This window comes from Panicum virgatum, chromosome 6N (assembly GCF_016808335.1).
Source record: "Panicum virgatum strain AP13 chromosome 6N, P.virgatum_v5, whole genome shotgun sequence".
NCBI classification, from domain to species: Eukaryota; Viridiplantae; Streptophyta; class Magnoliopsida; order Poales; family Poaceae; genus Panicum; species Panicum virgatum.
In genome coordinates, this window is record NC_053150.1 from 41,958,259 (window position 1) to 41,981,239 (window position 22,981).

Here is a 22,981-nt window from a genome sequence, read left to right on the forward strand (position 1 = left end):
CCGGATTCAGGATGAGACAGGATTGCACAAGTTAAACTCCAGATGGGAAGGTCCCTTCATCGTAACTAAGGTTACAAGACCAGGTTCATACAGAATCACTGATGCAGATGGCAATGAGGTACCGAATTCCTGGAACATCGAGCACCTGCGCAAGTTTTGTCCCTGATCCAAGCAGCTTAGTGGTGTCAGTTGATTTCTTTAATAAAGTGAGGATCCTTATTGGCATATCGACTACATTAAAGGCAATTTTAAGGCATCACCAGTTCAGGATAAGCTTACATATTTTTCCATCAGAACAACTACACAAGCTGCATCCTTTCCCTTAAAGGGCACAACCTACTCGCCTAGCTCGAGAAGGTGAATGGATACCTTCACTAGTTGTCCATCTTGGGTAACTCGACGGAGTTCATCCTAACAGGTCAACTATGAGGAACTCCAGCATTGCTGTAAATGCAAAACTACTCGCTCGCCCGAGTATGTTATGTATACTACTGCATTTTGTCCATCTTGGGCAACCCGACGGGGTTCGCCCTAACAGGTCAATCTTAATAGTTACTCCAGTCTACAAGTTAGACACCTTACTTGCCTCGCTCAAGTAAGTTTTGGATATCTTTCTGGCATTTACATCTCGGATGGCCCGACGGGGTTCATACCTAATAGTTTTGCCTTAAGGATTACTCCAGTCCTTGGTTAAAGGATACCTTACTCGCCCTGCTCGAGTAATTTTTGGATATCCCTTCGACATTTACATCTTGGGCAACCCGACGGGGTTCGTACCTAACAGTTCTGTCTTATGGATTACTCCAGTCCTTGGTTGGGACATACTACTCGCTTGCTCGAGTAGTTTTTGGATATCTTTACAAGTTTTTTTCTATATGGATGGTCTGATGGGACTCATCCTAACTGATTAACTTTAAGGATTACTCCATGCAGGTATTCTACTCGATTGATCGACTAGCTCATACTTATCCTACGGTATCACATTATGCTTCTGAAGACACACCAACAGGATACAAGCTATGAACAACGACAAGAGTTCACTGAAGATTATAAGAGTTGTTACAAGCAGTCTACTCTGCCATGTTCTTCAGAATTTCCTCCGCAATCACTTCTGATTCCTTACAATACTCTCAGAATTTCTCATAAGAACAACTGGGAGCTAAATTAAACTGAGGCAAGTATGACTTGACAACTCCTATCATGTGGGTTAGATAATTCTTGGAAGTAGTCGTCATGACATCAAAAATTTTCTGGGAAGCAACTTCCAAATGCTCCACCAAGGACTTGCTACTTGACGACTCTTCTTCAGTATCAACCACATCCACAAGAGCTTGAGCTGCTGCTATTAATCGAGTATGGTCTTCCAGAGAACTTGATGGGAAGATATCTCAGAAATTGATATGACAAAACAAAATCAGGACCAAAGATCGAGTGCTTACAGGCTTGGGCAGACTGCAATTTCTTTTGAAGCCAGGAATTTTCCTCTTGAAGCTTTGATTTTTCTTCTTCAAGGCTCTTAATCTGGCGCTTCATGTCACAAACTTCCAGATGATGCTGCCGATTTGCTTCATAAAGTTTGTTCCGAGTAGCAAGGGCTTCATCTAGTCATTTAGCAATCATGGCCTTTTGCTCCTCTAAGATCTTCCGATTGTCTATAGTCTTATATAAAGCATGAGACTTCAAGAAAGATCGATTGACTACATCCTGAGACATACAAGGTGAATTTGGTCAGATATCAACAGCTACTCGGCAAAGACAAGTAGTGGCAGAAGACTCACATTGGTAAATTTAAAGCTCCACTGCATACAATTAACAAAATATTATATACTTACTGGCCGGCATCGAGACGAGAAATTTTCCTCTGCAACATTAATCCGGGAGCCACCTTCCGTTTCTTGCTGTCGTCAGAATCAGCATTTGCAGAAGTCGAAGGCATACAATACCAGGATTTATAATTCTTTTGCAGAAAGAAGCTAATACTTAGTCAGAAGATCAAAAATGGTTGACTACAGGTACTCGACACGGTATCCAAAGCACGTACCCTGACATTCTCGGGAGGATTTTGTGCCGAGAAGAGTGTTGGAAGAGTCAAAGACTTGTCGAAGTTATCGAGTACTTTGCAGCATCTCTTTATTACTTCAGACTGAGCATTGGTTCTGAGGACATCCTAGTGGGATCTTGTGTACCTTCATATATAAAGGCAGGATGCTCTCGCAGCTGGAGAGGCTGCCTCCAGCGACCGATAAATGAGAAGACCACATGATCTCCAGTGACTCCCTTTTTCTTAGTAATGGCAATCGCACGAAGAATGGTTTCAACTTGCTTGCCACCAGGTCCTCTACTCGACCAACTCTCCTGGACTTGGGGGGCACCATCAGTCCTTTCTGGAAGTGGGGATTCAAAGTTCCCAACATGGAACCAGAATTTCTTCCATTTGGCTTCTTGACCCGCCGGATCATAATCCAAGTACTCGTCTCGGTTCTCAGGGCGGAGTACCAATTCATATCCCCCGACGACGGCGGGATTGGTGGCATTAGGGATTGGAACAAGGAAAAAGAAATATTGGAAAAGGTGGAAATGGGGGAGAATTCCAAGGAATGCCTCACAGAAATGAGTAAAAACTGAAAGATGCAAGATGGATTGGGGAGTGAGATGGTGTAACTGAATTCCCCAAAACTGAAGAAGTCTATAAAAAAATTCTAACACGGGAAGAGTGAGACCACGTTCTACAAAATCGCGAAACATAATGGTCTCAAGGATACCTTCCATGGGGTAATCTTCTCCTTCACCAGCGCGCCACTGGCTTACGCCCTGCTCTTGGAGGAAACCCATACTCTCTAACTCCCGGACCAGTGACTCAGACATCTTGCTTTTATGCCAACCTGTGGACATATTGGCGATCGTTCCCTCTTCAATCTTAGACTTGTTCTTCTTGGGATCCATCTCACAGTAACGAGTTTTGCTCGGGGGCTACGAGAGGGGCTTTTGGATTTCGACTGAGAAGAGACAAATGTGAATCTGAGTTTGACGACGGCCAGGATTTCAAGGGGTAAAACCCTTGGAAGTTTTCAATCGGCTTTATATGGTCTTCAAGGGCAATTTTGTGAATATTTGGGATGCCAACATATTTTTTTCTTCCCAGGAAAGTTTTCAGTTTTTACCACGAGTTTACATTGATTCTCAAATCTAAATGGAGGAATTTAAATTCAAGACTCGGGGGCTACGGAATATGTGTATCAGAGATTTACTTTTCAATTTTTTTGGAAAATAAAAAAGGAAAAAAGACTGAAGTGACCCACAGCCTGATTCTGCGATTCAACCTAAGGCTCGGGGGCTACTTCATATGGAGCGCGAGTACTTCGTGCACCATATATGATCAAGATTTCGGGGTTTGAGTACCTCACAGCCTCAGAGCAACCACGAGTACTTGGAGGACTACTTGGCACATCAGAAGAAAGACCCAGAAGCAACCAGAAGGATGTTCTGACTACTTGAAGTACTCAAAGACGTCGTCCAAGTACTCGACGCCTGCAGGACTCGGCTACGAAGAGCTCGGGGGCTTGTCAGACCCAGGACAGCGGGACTGTTCACAGGCATAGAATATTCTAGAGTAAGGGATAGCTCATGGATGTACCTTATCTCTTTTATAACTACCCGAATAGGCATAGTACTAGCTGCAGTACAAAGAAACTACCCGATCGTGTAGTAGAAGGACTCCAACTGTACTCAGCTAGGACTTTCCATGTAACTCTGTCCCCCCAAATATATAAGGGCGGGAAGGGACCCCCTCGAAACACATCTACACCTAAGGCAATACAAACCACCACACAGGACGTAGGGTATTACGCAACTCACAGCCCGAACCTGTCTAAACCTTTGTGTTCCTTGCACCATCGTGTTCCAGAGCTGTCGATCCCTACCTACAAACCCTACTGCTAAGGGTATCCCTGAGCAGGCTTGGCGGTAAACACTGACAATGTCCGTGCCCCATTCGATAGGGGTCGGCTCGTGGTCCGTAGACACGTCTCATAAAGCGCTTGCGAATGTTTGCTAGGCGGGGCTCGGACCCATTCGATAGGGTCTGTGGGCTCGATGCTGTCCCTCGATGGGATCCCCTACTAGGCACCCTCGGCTGGCCTTGAGCACTGCGTAGGACGTCTCGAACTCTGTGTTCGAGGGTAGCTTGTACGGCACGTCTGTGCGGTCCCTGACTCTGGCGATCTGGGGCACCTGTCGAACCCTCGGTGGGCTATACTTCAAACTCCTGATCAGTAAGGCCTCGGAATAAAGTCCCTTCGACAGTAAGGAACCCCTGGAGGGAATATTCCGTCACAGTTTGCAAACAGTGCAGAGCCGCGGGTCATGCGCGGATCTCCCGCTGGTCGTGGGCAACGTGGCCCGGCGCGCCTTTTCAGGCGGCCGTCTCGGGTAGGCGGAGAGGCGTGGGCGGCGACTGGCCGATGGGACGGCGCTATAGTCCCGCCGCGCCCCGTCGGTTATCGCACCGCGGTAATTATTGTGCGCATGCGTGGGGGGCTTTCTCAGGCATGGGGCCTGGCTGTTGGCAGCTGCGAAATCTGCCGCATTTAATGTGATAGATTCGGGGCCGCTTCAGCGAATCCATCCGGCGCAGTGAATAAAGGATAGGGAGGGGAGATTTGCTCAGCTCACCTGGCCATTTTGCTCTCGCCTCCCCTGCTTTCTCCGCCTCCCCTACTTCCAGGGCCCAGAGCCAAGAAGCGAGAGGAAGAAGGAGAAGAAGAGAAGCAAGAGCACCTTCGCCTTCATTCGAGCCCACTCCCCACATTCCCCTTCAGTTGAGGAGATGGCGCAGTTCGTGGATCCGGCTCCATGGGGTAGGTCCACCATCCGTGCGGCAGATTTGGAGGCGCTGGTCGACGAGGGGTTCCTGCCGCCGAACACCGACTAGGCGCCGCCGGCGTGGATCGTCCCCACACTGGAGGAGAGGGAGCCAAAGTCCCCGAGCGGCTACATCGTGAGCCTCGTGCGGATCCACGAGCGGGGATTCGGCGTCCCCGCCGGTAAGTTTGTCCGTGCGCTCTGCCACCACTATGGGGTGGAGCTGCACAACTTTGCCCCCCCAACTCCATCTTGCAGGCGGCGGTCTTCGTCGCTGTATGCGAGGGATACTTGGGGGTGGAGGTGCACTGGGATTTGTGGGTGCACCTGTTCCGCGGGGAACTCTACACCGAGCACGTCCCAGGCCAGCCAAGGTGAGTTGCCCGCGCCGGTGGTCTCACGCTCCAAGTGCGCGAGAATAGGGGGAATCTGTACATCCCCTGCAAGTTGACTACGAACAGAGCCGGGTGGAGCCGAGGGTGGTTCTACCTATGCAATGACGACGAGCGACTTCTGGCGTTCACTAACAACTTCCTGCGGGAGAGGCCGGATGTGTGGAAGTGGGGGTGTCACCCCCCGAGCGCCATGCCAGGCTCGAGGTCTTCATCGATGCGCTGCAGTATTTGGCGAAGAAGGGGCTGATGGCGGCTGCCATCATCGCGAATTTCCACCAGCAGAGGGTGATTCCCCTCATGGAGAGGAGGTTGACGATCTTCGAGCTGACCCCCAAGGCCGTGGCCGAGGGTTCGAGGATGTCGAGTGTGCTTCTCTCCCTCGAAGCCGCTGCCCAGAGGGCGAAGAGCGTGGTGGCGCACTTCCCCTCCGACCTCTGGAAGATCAAGATGCGCCCCGAGAAGGGGTACATTAGTCTGGTGAGTCCGGCTTTCGATTGTCATTGATTTTGCGCTATTTCTTTTCCTTCTTCTTGTGTTTGATCTGGGTCGTGCTTGCAGGGACTAAGCCATAAAGGCTATGTCTCGAAGCCCCTACTCCCCGAGGTCTGCGAAGCGAACCGCCTGCACGCACAGGCGTACAAGAAGAGGAAGGACGAGGTGAAGGCGACCACTGCCAAGAAGAGAGAGAGACGGGAGAAGCACGATAAGGAGTGTGCTAGACGGAAGAGGGAGGGCCTCTCTCTGCCAACCACGCCCGAGTCCACCGAGGAGGAAGATTCCTTGTCTGGCGGGGTGGATTTTTCGGAGTCTGACGACTTCGAGGTGGTGACGGCCGGAAGCCCTCCGCCGGTCCTGCAACGGGCCGGCGTCGAGGCCTCGATGTCTGTGCTGGGCGAGAGAAGACTCGTGCCAGCGATGCTTGGGAAGGCACCCGCTCCGGGGGCGGACAGAAGGCCGCCCACGTCGGCGGCGGTTCGGAGCGCGCCCGCACCGGCGGTGGGTAGGGAATCACCTGTGCCACCGGGCGTGAGAACACCCGCACCTGCGGCGGTGACGGGCGGGCGGACGTCTGCGTCCGTGACATCGGCGGGCGGTAGGGCGTCCGCGGCGAGCGCGGAGACCCTTGGGTGAACAGCCCCGAGGGCATAAGCTGATCGAGGGGCGACGCCCCCAGCCTGTCGTCAGGAAGCGGCAGCGTGCCGCGAGGCCGAAGGAGCGGCACAAACAAGTGCAAGCTGAGCTCCCTGTCAGAGTAAGCGATCTCAATTCCATTTTTCGCATTTATTTGTTCGATTCTTCAGTCCCTGCTGATTTGTCGTTCTCCCCTGCTGGTCTAACCGCAAGGCCGCTACCCGGGAGATGGTCCATCTCGCGCCGTCCACGGCCCTCAAGACCGGGGTGAGTGCAATGCCGCACTCGGCGCCGCAGCCCCTGACCGGAGGGTCCCAGATGCTGGAGGCGGCTGCCGCAGTGCTCCGGGAGGCGATGGCTCGAGGGGCCCAGTCGGCCCAGCAGGCCCGTGCGCAGGAGGGCGGGAGCGGCGCCGGCCAGAGCGGCGCAGCAGCGACCGCTTGGGCCAACGCCGAGGGGGAGGCCGGCCGAGGCAGTAGGGAGGGTGCTTCCCGGCCGGATGCTAGAGACGAGACCGGCCGAGGCGGAGTGGAAGACACCGCCCGGCCGGGAACTTCTTATGATTCCAGCCGAGGCGACACAGATGACGTCGCCCGGGGCTGTAAGAGGAGAGACTGGCAGGGATGCATCGGAGCGCCCCACCAGCCAACCAGAGGGGGAGGTCCTCGCCCCAGAGCCTGCGGGGGCTGGGGTCGATGGTGCCGCGGCAGCAGCGGTGGCGCAGATGGCGCCAGTGGTGGTGTTGTAGGAGACTCCTGCCGCAGCATCCATGGGGGCTGGGGGCGAGAGGGCCTCCGCAGCGGCAATGGCGAGGATGGCGTCGGAGAACATAGTGCCGGTGGTGGAGATGCCGTCGAGCGAGGAGTATGGGGACTCAGAGGAGATCGACCCGGTTGCTGCGGCTAATGCCGCCTCCTGGATTGCCGAATTCGTCTCGGCCTCCGAAGGTGTCCTTGAGGCTGGCCCGTCTAAGGGCCCCCCACGGGGTTGATCGGGCGATCATTCAGTCTGGGGTCCCCTCGAACTTTGCCCGTGCCGAGCGGGAAGAAGGCAATGCCTGGTGGGCACATATTGCCATTGGGGCCCAGATCGAGGAGAACCTGTAACACCCGGTTTATAAAAGGACATAAACCGAGCAATCATATATGTGCCAGGATCAAGTCACACGTATATACAACAGAATGAACAGTATATCATAGCACATATCACGTAAAAAGATATAATAAAGCGAATACGAATGTTATTTATTACATTAATGACATAAATGTCTGATACAGCGGAAGCGAAGTACAAATACGATGAAAGCTCTCCGAAGCTGAAGCAGGGCGCCACAGGGATGTCGACTGGGAGACGAACACCTAGAAGTCCTCGTAGTCCTGGTAGCAGCTGGACGAACTCCCTCGTGTCGGCAGGAACTGAGCAGCAGTAGCGTAGCCAAGAGGAAAAAGTAGAGAAGAGGCAAGAGTGAGTACACAACTTGTACTCAACAAGTATAACACAAACTATGAGGCTCTAAGGTTGGCTGACTCAACTGCATTAGCTTTTAAGTGTTGGCAAAATTTTATTAAAGCTATTTACTACGAGTTGATGAATTACCATTAACCCAATTGCATAGTAATTAATCAGAATTAATTATGTAACTACTGAGAACCAAACCAAAACCAAGCCACCAAGGTAACCCCGAGAAGCACCTCCCTCGTCGGAAGGAGATAACTTCACTAATCAAAAGGAGGATCTGGGCCACTCATAACCGTGAGCACGGCTAGTATACCAGTTTTACACTCTGCAGAGGTTGCACATCTTTACCCACAAGTCGTGAGCTACGCCAGAGGTTCATCACACTTCCTTAGGTGAGATGACTAGCGACTCACTGCGAGGATAGTTTTAGCTTAGTTTTTCTTGCTGGCGTAGGATAGTTTTAGCTTAGTTTTTCTTGCTATTTTTATGTATTGATGTACTGTTCTTTAGCTTTTTGTTAGAGTTTGCTTGTATGCTTATTATTGTGCATTGTTTTGGCCATGTGTTTGTGAGTAGACGTTGATCCATCTGAGGAGACCCAGTACCAGTACCCGGAGCAGCCGTCTTCGGAGCAGTTTGAGCAGCAGCCAGAGCAGTACGAGGAAGGCAAGTATAACATGGACAACCTATCACCTTTAAATACATTTTCATACTGCATTTTAATACTGTATGCCTATAAGGATTTCCTAGCCACTTTATATCCTTTATATATACCTTTGGGTTGCATTTTGGTTAGTTGTGCTAGGTTGCTGCGCTATAACACACTCTGGTCCTTTTTAATTAAATTGATTAATGGTTTACTTGAACTTAATTCTGAGAGTGGCCCTCTGTGTGGATGAGTGGCTCACGTCTCGTTAAAAGATGTTTTTGTAGAAACATGGTTTAGGGGGCTAGCACGGTGCTTAGTGCTTGGTTGGCCACTCTCCATAAGGACCGGTTCATAGAGCGACAACCTGGGACAACAGCGCTACCACAAGGCTAGAATGGGATAGACTTGGCTTACTAATTAGGTCTTTTTGGTTTGGGGTAACTTACCTGCGGGGCAAGAGTAGTAAGCTTTCAATGGTCCCTGCTCCTCCGGCTTGGTCTGTGCTTGGATTGCGCTCCTGTGCTTGTACCCCCGGAGGTGAGCCCCATCGTCGCTGACCTAACTCTCGCGGTTACGCCTTACTAACGAGATTCTTTGTAACGGCCTCGCAGTGAGTCGCTAGTCATCTCACCTAAGGAAGTGTGATGAACCTCTGGCGTAGCTCACGATTTGTGGGTAAAGATGTGCAACCTCTGCAGAGTGTAAAACTGGTATACTAGCCGTGCTCACGGTTATGAGTGGCCCAGATCCTCCTTTTGATTAGTGAAGTTATCTCTTCCGACGAGGGAGGTGCTTCTCGGGGTTACCTTGGTGGCTTGGTTTTGGTTTGGTTCTCAGTAGTTACATAATTAATTCTGATTAATTACTATGCAATTGGGTTAATGGTAATTCATCAACTCGTAGTAAATAGCTTTAATAAAATTTTGCCAACACTTAAAAGCTAATGCAGTTGAGTCAGCCAACCTTAGAGCCTCATAGTTTGTGTTATACTTGTTGAGTACAAGTTGTGTACTCACTCTTGCCTCTTCTCTACTTTTTCCTCTTGGCTACGCTACTGCTGCTCAGTTCCTGCCGACACGAGGGAGTTCGTCCAGCGCTACCAGGACTACGAGGACTTCTAGGTGTTCGTCTCCCAGTCGACGTCCCTGTGGCGCCCTGCTTCAGCTTCGGAGAGCTTTCATCGTATTTGTACTTCGCTTCCGCTGTATCAGACATTTATGTCATTAATGTAATAAATAACATTCGTATTCGCTTTATTATATCTTTTTACATGATATGTGCTATGATATACTGTTCATTCTGTTGTATATACGTGTGACTTGATCCTGGCACATATATGATTGCTCGGTTTATGTCCTTTTATAAACCGGGTGTTACAGAACCTCTCCCAGGCTCCAAGTCTTTTTTCGCAAGTGAATTTCAACGTCAACAACGTAAGTGTCCTATTTGCCCATTTCTGATTTCATGCACATAATTCCCACTCATGTTTCTTCGTCTGCAACCGCTGCTGTCCATGTCGCGGGACAGGAGCGTTAGGCTGACACAGCTGTACTCCCAGGTGGACTGGATTGAGCGATATAACGCCAGCCTAGTCGCGTAGCTGAACGAAGCCAATGCCTGGGCAGACTAGGTGTCACCCCTGGAGGCGCGCATCCATGGGCTGGACCTCGAGCTGGCCCGAGCCAACTGCGAGCACGACGCGCAGCGAGTCACAGCTGACTAGAAGGCCCAGGAGGCCGAGGCACATGAGGCCGAGCTGCGGTGAGCTACAGCGACGCTAGAACAGAAGGATGAAGCGCTTGAGGTGAAAGAGGTTGAGCTCCAGTGCAAGGAGGCTGAGCTCTAGCGTGAGAAGGCTGAACTCTAAGGCAAGGAGGCGGCCGTCGCGACGCTCACCGCGACCCTTGTGCAGAAGGACACCGTCCTTGCCGTGTAGGAAGTGGCCATTCGAGACGCAGAGGCCGCCCTCAAGGAGAGAGAGGCCTCCTTGTCCATGCTCCGGGAGCAGGCGAATGCCGCGCGGGTTCAGCTGGAGGGGGCACGGGAGAGCATCGAGGGTATGTAATCCGGGTTTACTTGAATTGCTTAAGTTTGCCAAAACTTATCCTTGTTCCCTTGTTCAGCGCTTAAGAAGGTGGTGGTAGATGAGACCTCGGCGAAAGAAGCCGTCCAGGTCACGTTGACGTCGGCGCAAGCTGAACACGAGGACCTAGAGAGGACCACTGTGGCTGTGTGCCAGGAACTCGAGGGGGAAGGAGGCTTGTCCGGGAGCTCGGTGGCCAGTCTCCTGCGATCGCTGGTCGGTCGGGTGTCCGAGCGCCTCAGGAGCACCTTCCGCCTCAGCGTTCAGAGGACCCTCGCTGTGGCGTCGATGCACTATGACATGAACCTCGAGCAGGTGGCGACGGGATACGTCGTCGCACCTGGCGTCGAGGGGGATGACGTAGTGGCTGCTATGGAGTAGGCCAATGCCGCCGTCGAGGGCTTCGCCGCCACCTTGTCCGAGCGACTCGAGGGCGACCTCCTCCCCAATGCTGAAGACAACGCCGCTGAGGGTCCGCATGGAGGAGAAGGAAACTTGTAGAAGTCTTGGGCCCGTAGAGCCCGTGTAAATAAGTTAGTATTTTGTCTTAACTATGTTTCTGTAAGAGAAAACTAGTTGATATATATTGACAGTGTGGCCGCTCGAGGCCTTGTGGATTTCGTGCCCTCGCTTTCTTTACTCTATTTCCGTGTTTTCGTATGTAACTTAGATAAACTTCTACGAGGAATTTCACATTCATAAGCGACTTAGGCGTAGGGTGGTGAGTGTAGATGCCGTATCCCGGAGGTGTAGGTGGTCCCGCGGCACGACCGGCCCCATATCATAGTTGCTTACGCCTTGCGTTCGTTTCTTCTAAGTATGCGAAAATCTTAGATACGAATTTTTTTCGAAAAAACATTGGTGTTTTCGGGGACTGTTGGCACTCCTTAAGTACCCATTTTATCCCTTATTTATCCTTGATAATGGCATGAATTTAATATCAAAATCACTAACCGTCCTAACCCCGGCCTAATTATTGGTCATTTTCACACTTGCACATATATTTTGGAGGAACTTCATTTCTGCAGGTTTTGGCCTATTTTGGAGCATGAAATGACGAGGCCCATGATCGAGCACTAACACGGAGAAAGACGAAGGCCAAAGCCAAAGGAAGGACCAATGCCCATGTTGATTCGAAGCCCATTCATGCACATCCATCCTCCAAGAGAGCCCAAAGGACCAAGCCCACGAAGATGAGATCAAGATACTTCGGGATTAAGCAAAGCAAATGAAGATTTAAGGAAGGATTCCCTATCCTATCCTTTCCTCGAAGATATCTCCAAGGTAACGACGTCCAAAGGGGTGCAATCGTGAAGGACATAAACTCTAGAAGATGCGAGGAGTCTACACGCGAAAGATGAGACCGAGGCGAGCCCGAAAGAGGGTAGGCCGGCCGGCCTAGGCCCATGGGGCCGGCTGGCCTATCCCGTTTCCGAGGCAGTTCGGCCTCCCCTTCGACCGGTGACTTCCTTGGCTTATAAATAGCTCGCACCTTATTCAACTCGGGGCATCCATCCACCCAGAACTCGACAAAAATCTAGGGCCAAGACCGGAGGGAGACGACGGCCGCCGCAAGTCTTCGAAGTTATCTAGGAGATGGCTTAGGCCACCCCTAGCTGCCATGACCTCCCTGCGTGGTTGTACCATGGTGGAGTTCATGAGCTAGTTGGAGTCGTCAATGGTATGTACTTCGGTGGTGACGATCCAAACGAATCTATTATGTGAGTAATGATAATCATGTCTTCCGAATCTATTAGCGATCATGTTCTCTCTTTCGATTTCGTTCTTTTCTTTGGGTTTGCTTCATCTTAGATCTATTATCGATATAGATCGCTTAGCTTGATCTTGTAGTCATAGTGGCTAGAGGTTCATGGCGGAACTACCAAAGGGGGTTTGACTTGCTTTAGGGTACTTTCGTCTAAAGGGGGGTGTCGTGACAGGGCGCTACCACTGAGTAGGTGGGGTATCGAAGGATCGGATTGGAGATTTTGATTTAAAGATGCTTTTGATTTAGATACATGATTTATTTGCTCGTTAGCTTGAACTACAACTAGATGACGATAGGCCTAGTCATGTCTTTGGTTTTCCTATGATTAAGCCTATGTTCATGGATGAGATCAACCTTTACACATCACTCATATCTATCAAAGGTTTACCCTTTATATGCAATCAATGCTTCATGTTAGGATAGATATGTTAGATTAGATGGAAAACCTTAGGTAGTTCTTTGTTGATCCACGGATTGATAAACCTTGGGGGAATACTCTAAGGGAAAAGCTACATGAACCGTGCACTTGCGGTATACAAATCGGGGCGCTAAGGAGCGTCAACAAGCTTTTCTGGCGCCGTTGCCGGGGATCGGCAACACGAACCATAGGGCGATCTATCTAGGTTTTGGACTAACCCTTTATTATTGCATATATCCTGTGTTTCTTGTTTGTGTCCATGAATGTAGGTAAAACCCTAGACATAAAGCGATTGAGAAGTTCTCAATGTCCATACTTTGACAAGTCCAATCTCACTCAAGCAAGTTGATGGCTACGTGAAGACCCGCTCTTTAGTGGTAGGTGCTAACTTTTGTTAGTGGCCCAGCATCCGCTATCGAGTCCCCACTCCCCAAAGCAAAAGATGATAAATAAGGTACGCCGCCGTGTCAATTGATTTTAAAGACTAATTTTTTTGGAAAAAATTGTTTGTTAAAGCAATAGGTATGAAGCATGCCCGCGAAGAAAATCGTGCGATCGGATCATCATCATCTCCAAAGTGTTACTGTTGTAATGAGTTTTTCGTCCAAGATCAGAGAAGTACCATGAGCAAATAATAGATTATTTTGAAGCTCCATCAAGTTTACTTTCCAACTCATCAAGAATCGTGAATTTTGGAGATCGGTGTGAAGAGTTATGGCAAAATCTTTCAACGCTGCGCATTCTGAAATATCTCGGGATAGAGCGTTGTGCCGGAGTAAAACGACCATAACTTCTTCATCCGGAGTCCGTTTGGGATCAATGACCACTTGTTGAAAATGTAATTTCATAAGGCTTTCCATGGAGTAGAATTTTGGTACATGTTCTGTGCAGGATGATCAAGGAATTCAACGAAAAAGAGGCAGCAACAAACAATGGAGAAAGTGATGACGATGTCGCAAGATGTTTGGAGAACCTTGTGCACAAAAGTTGATGATTTTAAGTTGACCAACGCTAGAGGCAACAAGATTAGAGGAACCATGATGCCACCCATCTTCTCCATGGGATACTCAAGAAGCTTCTAGTCGAGTGCAATCAAAGAAAGAGACCGCTCTAATCATCTACACAAAGCACGGGAGCCTCCTCGATCCCGACTCCTTAGGCAAAGCAAGAACTATGGAGACAGACCATTGGAGCCACGCTACTCGCTAGTGAATCAATGGTGATGACTTTAAAGCCAAGGATGCACAACAAGACGCTCCGAAGACCACAAGAACAAGATCATCGACATCTTCGGATCGATTCGTAAGAAGTCATTGTTATCATCAATATTCTGCTCAACCTCAGAAGAAAATAGCAGCATATTTTTGGATATTCAAAAGCTCCACGAAGTTCCCGTCCCAACGAATCAAGAACCAAGTCAATTGGAAATTCCTACAAGCGGGTATGGTCAAAACATTGAAGGTTGTGCACTCTGAAAATTTCTGGACAGCACGCAGCGCCAAAAGTGAAACGGGCATAACTCCCTCGTTTGGACTCCGTTTAAAGAAAATGACCACTCGTTGGAAAGGTAATTTCATAAAATTTTCAATAGATCTATATTTTGGTATATGTTCTGTTGAGTATATAGGAGAGATTCCATGAAAAATAGGCAGGAGCAACGCGATGAGAACAAGATAGAAAAGATGACGATGACAACAATGAAGGGGAGCTTGGGCGATGTTTTCATCAAGCGTAGATGATAAAATTCAGAGGCTTGGAGCAGAAGAAGAACCCCAATGACATTGGCAAATGAAGGCACAAGCGGTCGACCTTCGACAAACGAAGATGTTGCAAACAAACCACGACGGATTACAAGAGCACAACATTCAACACATGGAGACGTGAGAAGCAAATCACGACGGACCACGAAGAGTGCATCAAGATGCCATCTCGCACAAAGAACCACAACTCCAATGAGTATGAAAAAGCTCCGAGGCTAAGGTATACAGTGAATTCTCAAGCTTCTATTGGTTTTGTTGATAATCTTTAAAAATCTCATGCTCGAACCGATAGTCGGAATGAAAGTTTAAATTCTATGCCTTGTTCTTTTCATGATGATAGGCTAGAGTTTCTTGAGAAGGTTGATTTCATGCTTAAAGAACCTCTGCCTAATAATGAGCTCCGCGCTATGCAAGAAACACATGTTGCATTTAATTACACCATGCCTTGTTGATGAAATTTAATTGAGGATGTGATTATGTTGCATATGTTTACAAATAATTGCAAATTTCGATCTTGCTTTTCTCTTGGTCAAGCTCATGACCCTAAAAGAGCACATGTCGGGAGAAGCCCCGAATTTCACTAACCATGCATGACATGAAACTCAAATGATGAGGAGGAAAACCGTGCCCAAAATTTTGAACACCATCATCAATATCTTCAAGGTTCAAGAACGGACGTCGCTAAGCCTCATCAATTTTGTGAACAAGTCTAGAGATTTACAATGCAAGAAAGTTGAATATTCAGGATCTCCATCAAGTCCTCGGTTCAACGCATCCATGATCGATACAATTGAAGACCCACGGGAGGAGCTATGTCTCAAACATCGGAGATGCACGTGCTGAAATCAGCACGGGGCGGATTGCAGTGACGGGAAAAAGGGGCATAACTCCCTCAATTGGAATTTTTTTTTTGCAAATGAAGACTTGTTGGAAAGAAGATTTCGTGCACCTTGCATTGGATCAATTGTTTGGCGCAATTCCCAATCTGGACAGAGAGGAAAGTCCGTGAAAAGAAAGGTAGCGACGAAGGACAACAAAGAAGGAGGTGACCATGATGTGAGAGATGATTGGGCAAGATTTCCATTAAGCGTGATTGATCATGTCCAACATGGGAAGTGGAATAAGAGCTGCATGGAACACCTTCACCTCTTGCATGAAGGACCATGGCTTCGCATCAATGAGAAGGTATGTAAGAAAGTTGAGCTCTATGACTCTAAATGAAGCGCTTTGCGGGAGGCAACCCGATCTTTTATTTTATATATATTAATATGACCATCTACATTGCACTCTTTAATCGGAATATCAAGTAACATTGTACCATTGCTCTAATAAAAACCACAACTTCATGTTGTTCATTCTAAATGTTATTGAGGGAGCACTTTGTTATTTGATCTTGGGAAACTTATAGACCTTTTTGTGTGCCTATTAGTGTCTTGTGTCTTTTTCTTTATGTCCTTTTTAGAGAGATTTATGAAGCATTGCACCACCCTTTGATTCTAAACTTGTGGCTAGTTAACTTAGGCTAACTCTCTTTTTCTTTTAGGACCTCCATAATTTTCAAGTCACATCATTTTGTTTGACCATATTGTTCTCCCACCTCATGTGCATTTTATTCTCCACTTTGCACTGCATTTACATTTTGCATCAACCTCATTGTCCTCACTTTCATTTTGTTAGCTTGATCCTTCGGTAGAACTTTATTGATGAAAGCTTTCATATCCATGTTAATGCTTGACGTGAGTATTTTCCTTTTTGCAATCTTGTGTAAACTTGGTGTTTAGACATGATTGAAGACCATCATCATTCAGCTTTATAAACCAAGCTATGAGGTTGCATTTGGTTGGTTTATAAGCTTTGCAATGCGCTTTATTTTTTCTTGTGCTATGAAGGCCTATTGATCTTGAGATAGACATGGTGTTTTGACCTTGGTTAAATAAGTCTTTGTGGCTATGGAGAAGTTCGGCAACCTAGTTGTAAACATGGTGTTTAGAACTAGGTGTAAACATTGTCTTTGTTTATATACCTTCCTCTCATTTGCATTTACACTAGCACACACGTACACTCACTAGGTTTTTATTTTTTTCGCTAAGCTAGCTATGCCACAAATTGAGATCTCAGGAATGATAGGTTTGTTGGCAATTGTCTCTACTCCCGATTGTCACCTTGGGGGTAGATTGTGCACTTAAATTGTTTTGCAGGCATGGCAAAGCGTTCCCATGAATTCGTGATCAAAGAAGAAATCAAATTCGTCAACATCTCCAAAGTTCGAAAGCAAGCCCCGCTGTTTTCATCAACTTTTGCACATGGACAGAGATGTATAAGGAATAAAAAGTTGATATTCAGAAGCTCCATGAAATTCCCGTTCCAACGCATCCAAGATCAATGAATTTGAAGACCCGTACAAGGAGATATGGCAAGAACATTGGACGTTGCCCGTTCTGAAATTCGTCGAGACAGATTGCAGTGCTGGGATGAAATGGACATAACTCTCTTGTTCGGAATCAGTTTTGGGCGAATGAGGACTCGTTGGTAAGGAAAATTCGAGCACTTCGCAATGGAGCAATGTTTCAGTAGATGTTATGTTCTGGAAATTGAAATAAAAAAAATTCATGAAGATGAGGCAGCAATGGGACAACGAGGAATTGAAGGAGGCGACGACGATGTGAAGCAATGATTGGGACCATGACTTAGTACAAGAAGAAGTTGAAGGAAATTGTGGCAACAAAGGAGAAGACACATTGAAGATGATATTCATACACATGAGGGAAGGACTTCAAGAATTTCAAGATGGTCCATCTTCTCCTTCCACGCCTAGCATTATGCTAAGCATGGGGGAGGATTTCGTGGACAAGGAAGAAAGATTTCATGGAGTAAGATAATCTAGGTTGCCACAAGATGCTCATGATTCTTCTTCCATGCTTAGCACAATGCTTAAGTATGGGGGAGGCTGCGCTACACTTCATTACGAGCATCGAGAAGGACGGTAATTCTTCCTCAACTCGCTCTTTTTCTAAATGCTTGTACATATATGCCTTCAACCATAGATGCAACCTTTGTATATACCTCTCAACCTATCACATGGCTTCTAGGAGGACAACCTAGTTTTGTTTTTGTTTCCAATAAGTGTAGGATCACCATCACTTTGTGCTCACCACGTTGATACATTTTGGCAATGCCTTATGCTTATGGAAAAATGATGAAAGTTGCTGCTTTGTTTTACCTACGCTATGTTGTATATGACTTGACCATTTGCTCTCAATTAAATGGAATTAAAATGATTAAATACCATCTCTTTTATTTGTGGAGGTTAAATGACTAAATTCTAAACCCACATATTCTATGTTGCTCTTTCATTTAAGTCTACCGATGACCTTACACCTTGTGTTGTTTAATTTGAAAACTTAATTCCTATGCTATCTACATTTGTGAATCTCTTGCAAAGTTCTACCTACCAAAGCCTATACATACATATTCTTTCATGATGAAACCTTTAGATTGCAAACTTATATTTTGATGAGTTGGATTAAGATTGATTTCTTTGGTATGAGACTAAGAAGCTGGTCATTCCATTTTTTTTGTGTAACCTTCTTTTTGCTAGCCTATTTATCCATGCATTGTGAGTTTCCACTTCGGGAATTTTGCAAACCTCGCTGGATATCCACCCTAAACCAAAAATATCCTTTTGTGATTACCTCCTTGACCACAAACCAATTTGAGTATGGATTATCATTTCGACGGAATCAAAAGAATCAAGGGCACCATATAAAGAAAAGTTTTGGGAGACAAGGCTCTCTGGAGATTCAAGAGGTTCTACGAAGAAGAAGGTGAATTTGAGATACATACCCTAGCTAGTTGGTTCTCCCACTATTCATACTCGAGGACGAGCATTCGTTCAAGCATGGGGGGATGGCTGGGTAAGTATTCTATGATATCAAAAGTTCTAAGGAGCAGAAAGAAAGAAAAAAATGAAAGAAAGATAAAAATAGAAAAATGAAAAAAAGGAGAAAAGAAAAGAAAAATGAAAGAAAAAAAAGAGAAGAATAAAATGCTCCTTAGCTCTTTTTGTCTTCATTAATTTTCCAAGTTACTTTGAAGAATTATTCCATACTCAAATCTTCCAACCATGTGCAATCCGATAACGAGAACTTCATTTGTGTCTCGGGATCATCCATTTGCCACTTACACATGTCCACCTATCTAAATGTGTGTGTTTCATCTTTCTCCCTCTCCAACATTATTTTCCAATGGCCTTTTTGACTAGTCTCAGTAAATCTAATAGATCTCTCTCTTATTTTGACAATATTTCAGATATAATGTTTTGCTAGGATTGTTTTTACCTACCAAGCTCCACATAAGCCTTCCACTTTTATATATGAGTAGAATAGGTTGAAGACAATCTATTGCAGGCTTGAGCGACTTGATGAGATGAGTATTTCCATGATCTTTTGCAAGAGAACCTCACTTATGTTTGATATACATTCTTTTGAAAACTCTTCATGATGAAACAAGATTAAGGGTTGAAGTTCGCTTAAGTTTAAGAGCATTGCATTTATTTATTATTGTGGCTTGTTCTTTAATTGCTAGTCTATCTTCCATAATGAAAAAGTAGCTGGTCACAACATGAACTTAAATGCTAAATACTTGAGAGAGCAATATGTCTTGTTATGTATGACTAAGTGCAGAGAGGACATTGAGGGGCAACGCTGATTTCTTTATAAGCAAAGCTCCTGGACTTACTCGAGGACGAGCAAGGTTTAACATGGAGGAATGTTGGCGCTCCTTAGGTACCCATTTTATCCCTTGTTTATCCTTGATAATGGCATGAATTTAATATCAAAATCACTAACCGTCCTAACCCCGGCCTAATTATTGGTCATTTTCACACTTGCACATATATTTTGGAGGAACTTCGTTTCTGCAGTTTTTGGCCTATTTTGGAGCATGAAATGATGAGACCCGTGATCGAGCGCTAACACGGAGAAAGACGAAGGCCAAAGCCCAAAGGAAGGACCAAAGCCCATGTTGATTCGAAACCCATTCATGCACATCCATCCTCCAAGAGAGCCCAAAGGACCAAGCCCACGAAGATGAGATCAAGATACTTCGGGATTAAGCAAAGCAAATGAAGATTTAAGGAAGGATTCCCTATCCTATCCTTTCCTCGAAGATATCTCCAAGATAACGACGTCCAAAGAGATGCAATCGTGAAGGACATAAACTCTAGAAGATGCGAGGAGTTCACACGCGAAAGATGAGACCGAGACGAGCCCGAAAGAGGGTAGGCCGGCCGGCCTAGGCCCATGGGGCCTGCTGGCCTTGCCCATTTCCGAGGCGGTTCGGCCTCCCCTTCGACCGGTAGCTTCCTCGGCTTATAAATAGCTCGCACCTTATTCAACTCGGGGCATCCATCCACCCAGAACTCGACGAAAACCTAGGGCCAAGACCAGAGGGAGACGATGGCCGCCGCAAGTCATTGAAGTTGTCTAGGAGATGGCTTAGGCCACCCCTAGCTGCCATGGCCTCCCTGCGTGGTTGTGCCATGGTGGAGTTCATGAGCTAGTTGTAGTCGTCAATGATATGTACTCGGTGGTGACGATCCAAACGAATCTATTATATGAGTAATGATAATCATGTCTTTCGAATCTATTAGCGATTATGTTCTATCTTTCGATTTCGTTCTTTTCTTTGGGTTTGCTTCATCTTAGATCTATTATCGATGTAGATCGCTTAGCATGATCTTGTAGTCATGGTGGCTAGAGGTTCATGGCGGAACTACCAAAGGGGATTCGACTTGCTTCAGGGTACTTTCGTCCAAAGGGGGGTGTCGTGACAGGGCGATGCCACTGAGTAGGTGGGGTATCGAAGGATCGGATTGGAGATTTTGATTTAAAGATGCTTTTGATTGAGATGTATGATTTATTTGCTCGTTAGCTTGAACTACAACTAGATGATGATAGGCCTAGTCATGTCTTTGGTTTTGCTATGATTAAGCCTATGTTCATGGATGAGATCAACCTTTACACATCACTCATATCTATCAAAGGTTTACCCTTTATATGCAATCAATGCTTCATGTTAGGATAGATCCGTTAGATTAGATGGAAAACCTTAGGTAGTTCTTTGTCGATCCACGGATTGATAAACCTTGGGGGAATACTCTAAGGGAAAAGCTACACGAACCGTGCGCTTATGGTATACAAATCGGGGTGCTAAGGAGTATCAACAGGGACGTTCGGGGGTTCCCCGTAGTAGCCCCTGAGGGAGGGTTGGCTTTACCTAGGGTAAAGCCGATCCTACCTCAGTGTTCGTGCGCATCCGAGCCCCCGATGGTTCGGATAGTTCCCTAAAATGAGTAAAGCATACTCTTTATTACTTCGGGAATTTCGATATACAAGTACAAACTATGTACAAATAGCTTGGAAATTCAAGGATAGAAGCGACGTAGCTGTTGGATGTTCCAAGCGTTGGTAAAGAGTTTGCCATTTTTGTTAGCTAGCTCTTATGTGCCAGGCTTGAGCACTTCAGTGACTATGAATGGGCCTTCCCATGGTGGTGACAGCTTGTGGCATCCCCTGTTGTCTTGCCAAAGCCTCAGCACCAAGTCTCCTTTGTTGAGGTCTCGGTGACGAACCCTCTACGCTTGATATTGCCGAAGAGACTGCTGGTGTCTTGCTGAGTGGAGGAGCACCACATCTCGAGCTTCGTCTACTTGGTCCAGCGAGTCCTCGCGGGCTTGCTGGTTCTGCTGCTCTTGATATGCCTTGAGCCTCAGCGACCTGTACTCTAGGTCCGTGGGGAGAATGGCCTCGGCGCCATAGATGAGGAAGAATGGGGTGAAGCCCGTGGCTCTGCTCGGGATCGTCCTCAGGCTCCAGATACCCGAGAGTAGCTCCGTAAGCCACCTTCAGCCAAACTTGTTCAGCTTGTTGAAGATTCTTGGCTTAAGGCCTTGTAGGATCATGCCATTGGCATGCTCTACATGGCCATTCGTCTGTGGATGGGCCACCGCTGACTAGTCCACGCATATGTGATAGTTTTCGCAGAACGCCAAGAACTTCTTGCCTGTGAACTGGGTGTCGTTATCGGTGATAATCGAATTCAAAACCCCGAACCTAAAGACTATGTTGGTGAAGAACAGAACGGCTTGCTCTGACTTGATTTTGCCGATGGGTCGAGCCTCGATCCACTTGGAGAACTTGTCGACTGCCACCAACAAATGGGTGAAACCCCCGGGCGCTTTCTACAAAGGCCCGACGAGGTCCAGTCCCCACACGGCAAAAGGCCATGTGATTTGGATGGTTTGCAATGCGTGAGCCGGGAGGTGCGTCTTCCGAGCATAGAACTGACAGCCCTTGCAAGTTCATACGACGTCGGTGGCGTCGGTGACTATGGTGGGCCAGTAGAAGCCCTGCTGAAATGCATTGCCCACGAGGGTGCGCGGCACGGCATGGTGACCGCAGATTCCGGCGTGGATGTCCCGAATTAGCTCCTTGCCCTCGGGGACGGGGATGCAATGTTGCAGAATGCCCGAGGGGTTGCGCTTGTACAGTTCATCATCGATCAAGGCAAAGGACTTGGCCCGCCTGGTGATGCGTCGCGCCTGAGCACGGTCCAAGGGTAAGACCCCTCGGATCATCCAGTCAATGTACTGAGTACGCCAGTCACGTGGAGGTGGTGCCTCGTCAATTTCCATTGCCTCAGCCTCATCTGCCGAGGAGATCTCGGCTTCTGTGTCCATGGCTTCGGACTCCTTCGCCGAGGGGTCATCGGCCGATGGCTCGATGATCGCAGCCCCCGAGGGTTCGGGTGGCGCTCGGTGGCTTCCACAGGGGTCTTGAAGTCGATGGACAGCTTGGCGATGTCGCGGGCGAAGACATTTGGGGGAACTGTGGTCCGCCCAGATGCGAACTTGGCTAATTTGTCCGCTTCCTCGTTGTACTTGCGCACGATGTGGTTGAGCTTGAGCCTGTCGAACTTGTCTTCGAGGCGACGCACTGTGTTGTAGTACACCTCCATCTTCTCGTTGTGGCAGCTGGCCTCCTTCATTACTTGATCGATGATGAGTTGGGAGTCTCCCCGGACATTGAGGCGCTTGATGCCAAGCTCGATGGCGATGCGGAGGCCGCTGAGGAGGGCCTCGTATTCCGCCATATTGTTCGACGCTGGGAAGTGCAAGCGTACCACATAGCACATGTGCTCTCCGAGGGGTGAGATGAAAAGCACGCCCGCGCCTGCGCCGGTTTTCATCACAGACCAGTCGAAGTACATGAGCCAGCACTCGTCTTGGATCTGGGGTGGGGGCAGCTGAGTGTCGGTCCACTTAGCAATGAAGTCTGCCAAGATCTGGGATTTTACCGCCTTGCGAGGTGCATAGGTGAGAGTCTCCCCCATCAGCTCCACTGACCACTTGGCTATCTTACCCATGACCTCCCGGTTGTGGACTATCTCTCCGAGGGGGA

The 22,981-nt window shown here is 47.7% G+C and overlaps 1 protein-coding gene across 1 annotated transcript; it reads right to left on the reverse strand.

The window, feature by feature from the left end:
- Positions 1-21,882: 21,882 nt before the first annotated feature.
- On the reverse strand, positions 21,883-22,538 carry LOC120678176. The gene is made up of 2 exons (XM_039959329.1): positions 22,219-22,538; positions 21,883-22,105 (listed from the first exon to the last, which is right to left on the reverse strand). The coding sequence occupies exons 1-2, from the start codon at positions 22,536-22,538 to the stop codon at positions 21,883-21,885; spliced, it is 543 nt and encodes a 180-aa protein (XP_039815263.1).
- Between the last annotated feature and the right edge of the window lie 443 nt (positions 22,539-22,981).